The 11,565-nt window shown below is 48.4% G+C and overlaps 1 protein-coding gene across 1 annotated transcript; it reads left to right on the forward strand.

The window, feature by feature from the left end:
• Positions 1–913: 913 nt before the first annotated feature.
• LOC146355848 (uncharacterized) lies at positions 914–11,305 on the forward strand. Its single transcript, XM_084830859.1, has 4 exons — positions 914–1,037; positions 2,978–3,942; positions 5,994–6,120; positions 7,098–11,305. The coding sequence occupies exons 2-4, from the start codon at positions 3,166–3,168 to the stop codon at positions 8,012–8,014; spliced, it is 1,821 nt and encodes a 606-aa protein (XP_084686985.1). The 5' UTR covers positions 914–1,037; positions 2,978–3,165; the 3' UTR covers positions 8,015–11,305.
• The last annotated feature ends 260 nt before the right edge of the window (positions 11,306–11,565 follow it).

Genomic DNA, 11,565 nt, shown 5'->3' on the forward strand with positions numbered 1-11,565 from the left:
CTGAGAATCAGTGACTGGGCCAAAGTCACCCAGTGAGCTTCCTGGCTGAGTGGAGACTGGGACCCAGATCTCCCCAGTCCAACACTCCAACCACTACACCACACTGTCTGTCAGCCTTTTATGCGATAGCCCGGCGTTTATGGAACACTCTCCCCAAGGAAGCTTGCCTGGCACCAACACTGTCATCTTTTTGGAACTAGGCCAAAAGTACTTCTTTTTCCAGGCATTTGGACATTAGTCTTAGTCCAATTGTTGTGGACTGCTTTTGTGGTGTTCATTCTAGCTTGGGGGGCGGAGCGGACAGATTTTGTGCATTTGTGGATGAACATTGTTTCATATTGTATTGTTTTTAGATTATGTTTTTGTATTGTTTTTAGATGTGTTTGTATTGTTTTTAGATTAGATTATGGTGTGTGTGATTTTATTTGTACTACTGGGCAGATAGTGGTTTATACTGATTTTTTATTTTCTTTCTGTTATATTGATTATGGGTTTCTGCATTTGCGCATGTACGTTTTACAGTGGCAAGCAACACATACATTTAATAAATAATGATATCATATACACGCACGCAGGTATGGCTTTCCTCCACTGACTTTTTGGGGATGCGGTTAAGTTGTGGCTGACTTAGAATCATAGAATAGTAGGGTTGGAAGGGGCCTCTAAGACCATCCAGTCCAACCCCCTGCTCAGTGCAGGAATCCAAATCAAAGCATCCGTGACAGATGGCTGTCCAGGTTCATCTTGAATGCCTCCAGTGTGGGAGAGCCCACTACTTTGCACAGCCCCGGTTCAGGTACGTTTTCTGTCCACACTTGCAGCCCCGGCTAAGGACCATAGTTACGAAGGGGTTAAAGCGACAGAGCTGTGGATGTTAGAGCGGCCCCAACATGTGGCAAAGGAAGGCGGCCGAGGCAAGGCTCCTTCCGGTCCCCTTCCCCTGGATGGGCAGCCGCTCTTGCCGTTCGGCAGCCTGGGAGGGACCGAGGGCGGCAGGTTCCCGGGGAGGGCAGCGCAGAGGAGCCCCGCAAGAGCAGGTGGGTTACAGGGGCGCGGAGGGGCCCGATGGCTTTATTTTAATTCAAGAAATTTTGAACTTTGAACTGAGCCCAGAAATGAACTGGGAGACAGCGCAGATGGTACAGTCCCGGCATAATAGGACTGTCACGTCCGATTCCAGTCTGTTGTTCTTGCCGCCATATTTTGTACTAACTGAAGTTTCAGGACTGTCTTCAAAGGCAGCCCCATGCATGGCACTTTGCGGCAATCTAAACACACCTGCTCCCAACCTGGTGCCCTTCAGAGGCGTTGGACTACGACTCCCAGCATTCCCTCGTCAGCCATGCTGGCTGGTGGGTGCTAGGAGTTGTAGTCCAACACCTCTGGAGGGCACCAGGATGGGGAAAGCTGATTTAAACAATGGGTTAAGGGAGTAGGGAACTTGTGACCCTCCAGACCTACAGCTCCCATCAGCCCTAGCCAGCATAGCCACTGGTGAGAAGTCATGGGAGTTGTAAGCCAAAACATCTGGAGGGCCTCAAGTTGTGCATCCTTGCTGCTAACGTGAACCTAATGTTGCTTTGGGGGCTTTTAACGGAGGTTTGAAACTAGAAAGTGAGGCTTTTCATGGCATGGAACGAAATGTAACTGCATGCTTGCTGGGCATATTAGACCCCTGTTAAAGGGACAGCTATAGAGGGTGCAACTTGGAGAGTGATACAACCCAGATGCAGGATTATTGTTGCCCCAGTAAGAACTAAGCGAAACTTGGCCACATGTTGCATTCTAGGTCATAGGCAAAATGTGTTCAATAAACATAGCCATCAGTAATTAGAAAATGACATTAAAACAGATGGGGAGGACTTGATTCTCGGGTTATAACTATGTATTTATAGAATGTAGGTACTGCAGTATTAGTTAAAGTTACTCAAGGTGCACAGCAAACTAAGTAAGGTTTACAGTAAGGCTAACAAAACCTTAAGGTGCCTAACTTCAGCATTTTTGCTAAAATGCCCTTAGCATTTTGTACGAGTGGAAATGTTGGTTGGAATCAAAGCGAACTGTGAAGTTGAGGGGGCGGGTGGGAAGCTAACATAATTATTTTGCATTCATCAAAGGATTCCCAGATGTTTTAGCCTGCAACTCCTATAGGTTCCACAAAAGGCAAAGGTAGCTATTTTTGGCCTTAAGAACATTCCAAAATCCATATTAGGATAATACTGTTATGCTGCAGCACCCCACTTCTGAGAGGTGGAAGGTTTCAGGGGCTTCAGACTTCTGTTTCCTGAGAAGGAGGACACTGGAGACTTGCGGTGTTTCTTTCATAAAAGGTTTATTTACCCTGTGCTCAAGATGAGGGTCCACAACATTGCCAGTCAAACAGATCCCTGCTCCCCCTCAGCTCTCTAGGGATTTACTGCGGACAGCCACAATCAGCTCTCTCCTCCATCTTAGATCCATTCTCTTCCAGCCTGACTTCCTGCTATTCCACAGGCCTCACTCGGTCCCTCCCCTTGGCCTAGGAGAACAAAGGCTAGCAGTTCAAGGAGCTGGGGAGAATCCTCAGTCTCTTTATACTCAGAGGTGCTAATTTAGACTGACCCCAAGCACATAACCATACCTTTATTAGGCCAACTCAAGAGTCACAAAATAGCGTGTAAACTTTCGCATTCTCCAGAACTCTTCATCAGGCAGATGATAAACAAAGTACACACACACACACACACACACACACACGTGTTGGGGTTGGCTCATGTTCAAGCCATATAGTCTGCATTGGGTCACAGTATTAAGATGGAACATGGGAGGAGGTTGCAGACATTCCAATTCAACCATACCAGGTGCTTCATGTTTTTAGGACTGCTGAGATAAAGAAATGAACAGTGGTTGATCCCTTTTCTTTGGAAAGATAAATCAAGCTGTTAGCTGGAACTGTCTCCATCTCTCTTATTTTCATTTTGTGTCTGTTTTTTCCTAGGCAGCGAAAGAAAGCTGTGTTAGCTTGGAGGATGGTCGATCCCTATAGGCTGTTGAAAGGCCTTGATGCTTTGCTCTGTTACTGGATGGGTCTCCTTGGTTGAGTCTGTTCTGCTGAGGGTTTAACAACAGTGCCGGGGTATCCTTTGAGGATTGGTGCTGAAACAAGGCCAGTCCCTGTGAGAAGAAATGGCTGCAGCACAAGAGATGAAGGCAACCAGTTCTCCGCTAAAGCAGGACATGGAGCCAGAAATAAAAATGGAGGAACAAGACTTGGCAGGTCCTGAACCGGGAGAGATAAAGGAAGGGGTAGTTCTTCCAAAAATGGAGAGGAGCAGTGAGGAAACTGGACAAAAGGTGAAAGAAGAGCCAGAGGAAGGGCCGACAGGGAACTGGGATGCCCAGTTGCAAGAGTTTGTGAGGACGCTACAGGCTCCTCATTTGGGAGGAGAAAACCCACAACTGCCTGAGCAGAGGCCATGGAACAGGAATGATCCTAAAACCCCTCAGGAGCCCTCCCAGGAAGCAACAGAAGCCAGCAAGTGGCCCAGAGGATTGTGGGTTTCTCAACTCCAGCCACATCTCATCGGGGAAGATGGACAGGACCGTGAGATAAATCTGGATGCTACAGACAGTGGCAAAGGGAAGGAGGGAGCTTTTGCTGGAGGTGCTGCCAGGGGGGAGAGGCAGCGCCAGCGCTTTCGGACACTGCGCTACCAAGAGGCCGATGGGCCTCAAGAGCACTGCAGGCAGCTCCAGGAGCTCTGCCGTCGGTGGCTGAAGCCGGAGACGCACACCAAGAAGCAGATTGTGGAGCTGGTGACCCTGGAGCAGTTCCAGGCTGTCCTGCCGCTGGAGATGCGGAACTGGCTCAGGGAAACGGGCCCAGACACCTGCGTCCAGGCTGTGAGCCAGGCAAAGGATTTTCTTATGTGGCAGCAAGAGGCCAAAGGCTGGGAACGGCGGGTGAGTCTGTTCATAACCTCAGAGCGCTGTTGTGGGTGTGGTTTACAGCCAGAAAACACGGATTAGGCAGGCAGCCACCTCGACCAAGGCACTGGCTTTGTCGCCAGCAAAGGACAGCTGTTTTTGTTTAGTGTGTTACAATTCCTGGGGCTAGATAAGCACATCAGGAGAGCCCTGCTGGATCAGACCTAGTCCACCTTTCGGTTCAGACAGTGGCCAACCAGCTTCCGTGGGAAACCCACAAGCAGGACATGAGTGCAATAGCACCTTCCTGCCCATGAGATGATGATGCTAGGACCCAAGGGGGTCATCCCATGAAGCTGAAGGGTGGGAGATTCAAGACAAATAAAAGGAAGGACTTCTTCACACAGTGCAGAGTTAAACTGTGGAATTCGCTACCACAGGATGTCATGATGGCCACCAATTTGGGTGGCTTTAAAAGGGGGTTGGACAAATTCCTGGAGAAGTCCACTAGTCCATGGCTACTAGTCCTGATGGCTATAGTTTATCTCTAGTATCAGAGGCAGTATGCTGTTGCCCTTGTGTCATGCTTGTGGGTTTTCTTTGGGCAGCTGATTGGCCACTGTGTGAACAGAATGCTGGACTAGATGGACCCTTGGTCTGATCCAGCAGGGCTCTCCTTATGTTCTTATGAAGATCTGAGGGGAGAGTTGGCTTCGAAAAAGAGAAATTTGGAGAGTGGGGATATGTGGTTTGGCAATTGGGGCTCAGACCCAACCTCTGGTTTGTACTCAGTTTCTTGGGCAAGTTACTTGCCCTGACTTCACAGCAGCCATGTTATTGTAGTGTCCAGGAGAATGTCTCAAATTTCCATATGTACCCACAGGCCCAAAAAGGTCTGGGGGCCCTGTTCTAGCCTGTTGTCTGACAGCTAATACTCCCTGGTGCCAGTGTAAATGTAACCTCTCTGTGGCAGGCCACATACAAATGCATAGCTTAGTGCTAGGACACATTCATCCATTGATTGATTTCATTTCTATACCACCTCATAACCAAAGCTTTCTGGGCAGTACACAGCATGATTAAACACAATATATAAACCTTTAACATTCAAAAATTTGAAACAGTTTACAAAACAAGTTAAAAACAATCTACAGTAAAACTACCAGGACCTGATCAGAAACTAAAATGCCCCTATCATAGGCTGTCAAATGCCTAGGAGTAGAGGAAAATCTTAACCAGATCCAGCAGAGGAAGGCATTAACCTTAGAAATAAATAACAGGGGGAGTGAAGGGAGGGAGGCAGTTACCCAGACTCCCTGCAGTGTAGGCAGGGGCAAACAGTTACTCACATAGGCTGCCACCATCCCTGACATCAACCTCAGCCTGAGCCTGGGGACTCTCAAACCTTACAGGACACTCCTAGGCCTTAAGAAATAAGGGTCCAAGCTGGCACCCTCTATTTTGAGGCCCTGGGCCAAAAACATTAAGTAGTAGCAATAACCAAGTAGAAGGCTCTGGATTTAGTACCAAGGCTCACTTGGAAGCAAACGCACACAACTCTTGAGGTAAGCGTTAAGTTTATTTACACAGGAAGAGGAGGGAAAGGGAATAACAAGGCATAGAAGAACCAGAGTAATGTTTGGAAACAATACTTCAGGCAGAAATTAACAAAAGTTACCTACACCTGTCTGTATGTACTAGGCATCGGTCTTCAATGGGACAGGGCCCCCAAAAGATGATGCTCAGAGTTACAGGTCAAAAGCAAAACCAAGGCAAAAGATGGCTTCAGCCCCCCTCTTTTTATGCTCAAGCCCCTGACAACTCCAAGGAGATCTCTGTTAGCCAACAGGAACGCAGCTGAGATCATTCAGTCCAATTAACTGAGTCTGGCTCTGATCTTGGAGCTAGAGACATCTTGAGATTAACAGCAAGTAGGTGGAGGTATCACTACGTGCAACTTCAGCCTGAGTCTTACAGACAATTAGAGCCTAAAAAGAAAATGGGGGTCCTTGCCACCTTGCAATAAGTAAATTAATAACCTTGAAGGTGGCATCCTGACTTCATTTTGATCTGGTTTCCCTCTGCAGATTACAGGGGTGTCAGAAGAGCCATTTGCAAATCCCTCTAGCATAAACCAGGCTCTGCCAGGCACGGTGAAGGCGCAGCTTTCCACAGAAGCTGAGCGGGAGGGCAGTGGGAACGCGAGCTCAATGGGTAAGTCTCTCCGGGGCGTCTCTCATTGGATACTGTGGGGTCCTTAAGCAGCTTTGGATGTGGCTGTTTCACTTTCCTGCATCTGAAATGAAGGGGTCTTCCTCCTGTGTCTCTATCAACCCCCATGGGTTGGTGGACCACTCTAGAAAGATACAGTGGCCCGGTTTGCATGGCACAACAACCCAGGGTTCTAACGCTGGGTTTTCTCTTCCCCAACAACCCAGAAACTGGAGAGCCACTGTGATGTGTCATGGTTAGAGTGCTGGAGTGGTAGATGCCCTGCTTTGCATGCAGGAGGTTCCAGGTTCGGTCCCTGGTTTCTCCAGGTATAGCTAGGGAAGAATCAGGCCTGAAACCCTCGAGAGCCATTGCTGCCAGTCAGTGTCGACAATACTGGGCTAGATGGACCAAGGGTTTGGCTCAGTATAAGGCAGCGTCTTGTGTTCCTGTGATTAGGACTGGGGAGATCTGGGTTCTTGTCTCCATTCGGCCATGAAGCTCACTGGGTGATTTTGGGCCAGTCACCGACTCTCTGCCTTGCACCTAGGTTTTGGGGCAAGTGAATTTACTTTTAGCCTCATCAATTTGCCTTCTGGGATATGAGTGTTTTGTGTCTGGCCATGGCCACAATGTCAGCCATTTTATGAATGGGCAATCGCCCCCGCAACCATGGCAGCCATTTTGTGCAAGAGCCTATGACACTGTCTCAAAATTGCAGATGTGCCCACTGACCCAAAGAGGCTGGGGTCCCCTGATCTGATCCCAGGCCGTTGACGTGGTCCACTGAGACTCCCCGCTCCCTGGGGGGGGCGAAGGCTGGCACATCCAGGAGGGGAGGAAGAGTCATTGGGCAAGACTTACTATTTCCCAGGCACGTGACGCAGCTGATGGGAAAAGATGCATATGAAGTATTCAGACTGCAGGATACTGTTATTGCCTCATCTTGCAGCATTATCTGATTCTCCCTTTTCTTCCAGCTGGCGATCAGTGGTTGAGCGAAAATGAGGAACAGAAACCCTTCACGGGGAGTCCTGAGCAATTGAAGGTGTTATTGAAAACTGACAAAGGGAAAGCTGTTCTGCATCGGAGGGAAGCTGATGAGAACCGACAGAGTCGAAGCTCGCTGCATGCTGCGCATGAGAGCAGCGCCACAGAGGAGAAGCCGTACAAGTGCTGGCACTGCGGCCAGCGCTTCAGCAGCAGCACAGATCTCCTAACACATGAGAGAACCCATGTGGGTGAGAAAATGTACACATGTTCCCGCTGTGGAGAACGGGAGAGAATGCACATGGGTCAGAAGCCACATAAATGCTCACGCTGTGGGAATACCCTAGGCTGGAACCCTCAAGGAAGAATCCTGGCAGGACAGAAGCCTTACCCGTGTTCCGAATGTGGGAAGGAGTACATGCAAATATCGGACTTCCTTAATCACCAGAGAATACACAAACGAAAGAACCCTTACAAATGCTCAAAGTGTGGGGAGAACTTTGGAACCTACACATGTCTGAAAGAGCATCGGAGAACGCACACGGGTGAGAACCAATATAAATGTTCGCACTGTGGGATGAGTTTTAATTGGCGCACCCACCTACGATTCCATGAGAGGATCCACATGGCTGTGTGCTCCTATTGTGGGAAAAGCTTCAGCCAGAAGTCAGAACTTGTTGAACATGAGAAGACCCATGCAGCGGAGGAGTCTTTTGCCTGTTTTGCCTGTGGAAAAACCTTTGAAGTCAGTTCAGAACTCGCTGCTCATGTGCGAACTTACGCAGAGATGCCATTGAAGTGCTCAGTCTCTGGGAAAACCTTCCGGTGCTCAGAGTGTGGGGATAGCTTTAACCACAGCTCAGCACTCAAAGTACACCAGAGAATTCACACAGGTAAGAAATCATAGAAACACGTGCACTGTAGGAAGTATTTCAGTTGGCGCTTCAGCTTAAGATCACAGGAGAGGATCCACACGGCGGCGTGCTCCCACTGCAGGCAGAGCTTCAGCCCAGGATCAGAACTTGTTGAGCACAAGGGGACCTATGCAACGAGGGTCATGTGTGAGTTTTGCCTGTGGGAAAACCGTCGAAGCCAGTTTGGAATGGGTTGCTCATGTGTGAACCCACATAGAGCAGCCGTTCGGTCTTCAGGAAAAATCTGCAATACATTGTGCACCAGAAAGTCCATACAAGAGATCAAGTTTATGCAGCGGGATGTACAACCTGCAGGCTGCATGCGGGCCCACCAAGGTGTTATTTGCAGCCCCTGCAATCCCACACCTCCGCTGCTGAAATTACCACCTAATTAGCTGCCAAGGATGCATGAGGGATCAGCACTCAGAGAGCCTGTTTCTGGGAGGACAGCCTAGAAATCAGCACTCAGAGGGCCTCCTTTTGGGTTTTGAGGAAAAGGAAGTTATGTGTGGGGGAGAAGTGTATGTGTGTTTGGGGGTGGGACTAGAGTGTACGCATATATGGGGAGGGAAGAGTATGTGGGCTGGGAAGGGCATGCATTTGTGGGCCCCACGTGTGACCTCAGGACCGAGAAGGTTGTGCACTGCCGTCATATATGATTCCACTATGGAAAAAGGTTGTTACAAAGCACCCCTGATTTCTACGATTTTGAGGCCGATAGCCTATGACTGTAGAATGAAGCTCCATTCCAGCCTGGAAAGGCATTGGAAGACTTGCAGCCATTATTGGAACTCGGGCTAACCCTATCCCAAGCAGAACTATATACCTGACCTCTTGCAAGCATCGGGAACTCCTTGTCTTCTGTTTTACTCTATCCCTCCCTCTTAATACTTGCAGATCGCACCCCCTAAGACACATATTTTATGTCCATTTTTTAGCCTTTTTAAGCCAGATAGAAAGAAGGAAACATCCTTAGCCAGTTTTAGTTTGTTAACCTTCTAACCTTTCTTTACACCCTTTAAAATTTTCAAATCCCAATATTGTGTCAGAACTGAATTAGCAGTTGTGGGGCAAGAGGAGTAGGTAAGAAGGCAATTCTTTTTCCTCAGAAAAAAGACACAGGAAAAGTCTGCCCTGCCAAAGAAGTTCAAGCCCACACAACTACCTATTGTCACCTCAGTGAGGTTTAAGACAATCACTAAGATATCCTGCTGTCTGTCTCACATGGACCCATGAAATATCTGCCCCCGGCTATGCTAAGAGCTAAGGAGATGCTAAAGCAAAACCCACTTCTTTCTCCCTCCCTTCATGCCAGGAAGGAGAAAGATAACCTAGGATTCAGAATCACCACTCTAAACCCATTTTCATCTCCTTCGTTTTTCTCTCTCCCCTCCCCCTTCTCCGTGGTTAGCACATACTTTGCTAGGAAGGCACATACACGCTCACAGATCTGTATTTTTCTCTGCGGTATTTTGGGCTGGCATTTGCCTCCCTCTTTAAGGGCTACTGTCCATTTTAATGCTAGATGTTGTTTTATGCTTCATGCTAGAATTAAAACTATTAAAATTCTTTTAAGTGTCATACTGCTCTCCAGGCTGGTGGTTCCAGCGTCAGTGGGCAGTGAATCCGCTCTGGGTTTCAGTTAGAACCAGTCAGAACTCTAAAGGGCAGAAGCACCCTTAGATTTCTGACTGAAATCCAGAGTGGATTCACCACCCCACTGACATCAGAGCCACCAGCCTCTACTGCCCCCCCCCCCCACGCACACCTTTGTTCTAGGCATCTTGCTGTATCTAGCTGTACCACTGATTTATAAATATTTTAAATGCTTTAAACTTTGTTGGTGTTGATTCCTTTAGAATGTATGATTCTGTTTCCCCTGATGGGTGACTTAAGTTCATTTTAATTCTTTATTTTAATAAACAGTTGGTTCCAAGGTCCTTGTCTGTGGTCTCTGGTTACCTTAGCTTTTGGGTTGGCTCCTCATCCTTTTTCTCATCGTTGCTCCCATTGGCTTGCTTGACAGGCAGCAGAGAGCCAGGGAGCCAGTAGGGAGTGACAGCTACGGCTCCACCTTCTCACCACCACTGCTGCCTGGGCCAGAGCGAGAGGCAGGTGGACAGGCAGGTTGCGTGAAGGAGGGGCAACTCCTGGGGGCTCCTGTCAGCAGGCCCCTGCTGGGCTGTGGACCCTTGGCAGGTGCCCAGCCATGCCTACCTTTGGCAAGTACCTTTGCCATGATAGTGGTGTCCAAAATTATGCATGGTGTGGAGAATGTGGATCGGGAGACATTCTCTCTCAAAATACTAGAATCCAGTGGGGTCCTCCCATGAAGCTGTTTGGAGGGAGATTCCGGACAGATAAAGGGAAGGACTTCTTCACACAGCGCAGTTAAAACTATGGAATTCGCTACCACAGGATGTAGTGATGGCTGCCACTTTGGATGGCTCTAAAAGGGGGTTGGACAAATTCCTGGAGGAAAAGGCTATCAATGGCTACTACTGCTGATGGCTATGAGGCAGTGAGCCTATGTATCCCAGTTGCTGGGGAACATGGGTGGGAGGGTGCTGTTGCACTCGTGCCCTGCTTGTGGGTTCCCGGTCGACAGCTGGTGGGCCATTGTGTGTACAGAATGCTGGACTAGGTGGATGCTTGGTCTGATCCAGCAGGGCTGCTCGTATTTCTTAGACACAAAAGCTTTAGGCGGAGTTCCCACCTCTACACTGCATGAGGGAATTCACACAGGACAGAAGCCCTACCAATGCTGACACATGGCGAAATCTTCAGGCAGTGATCACACCAGACAGAAAAGATGGCAAAATGAACTGAAACCATCAGAAGCTGTTACCTGACCATGGGCCTTGCTATGCACAGACCCAGGTCACTTCTCCTCCCTCACAGACAGCAAGTGGGCACGGGTATGTGTATGCGCACATTTTCACACATTTTGCTTTTCTAGGGGTCTGAGTAAACATTGGGTCTGGTAGGCTTAAAATGGATCTACTTGAATTTGCATGATTTTTACAGCCCCCCCCCCCCATCGCCATTTAATGATAGTGAAGGAAGGTAGTTGTGCTAGCAAAAAGTAATAATCCAAAAGAAAAATGCTGAAATCTATATTAGGGTAATACATTTATTAGGCCAACTCATAACAACATGAGAGCCGTGCTAGATCAGACCAAGTACCTGTCTAGTCCAGCATTCTGTTCACACGGTGGCTAACCAGCTGCCCCAATGGGAAGCCCACAAGTTGGACATGAGGTCAAAAGCATCCTCCTGCCTACGTTCCCCAGAAGCTGGTATACATAGGCATACTGCCTCTGGTACTGGAGGCAGCACATAGCCATCAGGACTAGTCGTGGTTAATGGCCTCCTCCAGGAATTTGTCCAACTCCCTTTTAAAGCCATCCAAATTGGTGGCCATCACTACATCTTGTGGTAGCAAATTTCACAGTTTAACTCTGATTTGTGAAGAATTGTGGCTTTACAGTCTCAAAATTGGAGTTTCTCTAATTCCTAAGGAGAAACAAACAGAGGTTGAATT

The sequence above is a fragment of the Heloderma suspectum genome, chromosome 2, assembly GCF_057233095.1.
Source record: "Heloderma suspectum isolate Gila_16-S chromosome 2, 16-S_ref, whole genome shotgun sequence".
Lineage (NCBI taxonomy): Eukaryota > Metazoa > Chordata > Lepidosauria > Squamata > Helodermatidae > Heloderma > Heloderma suspectum.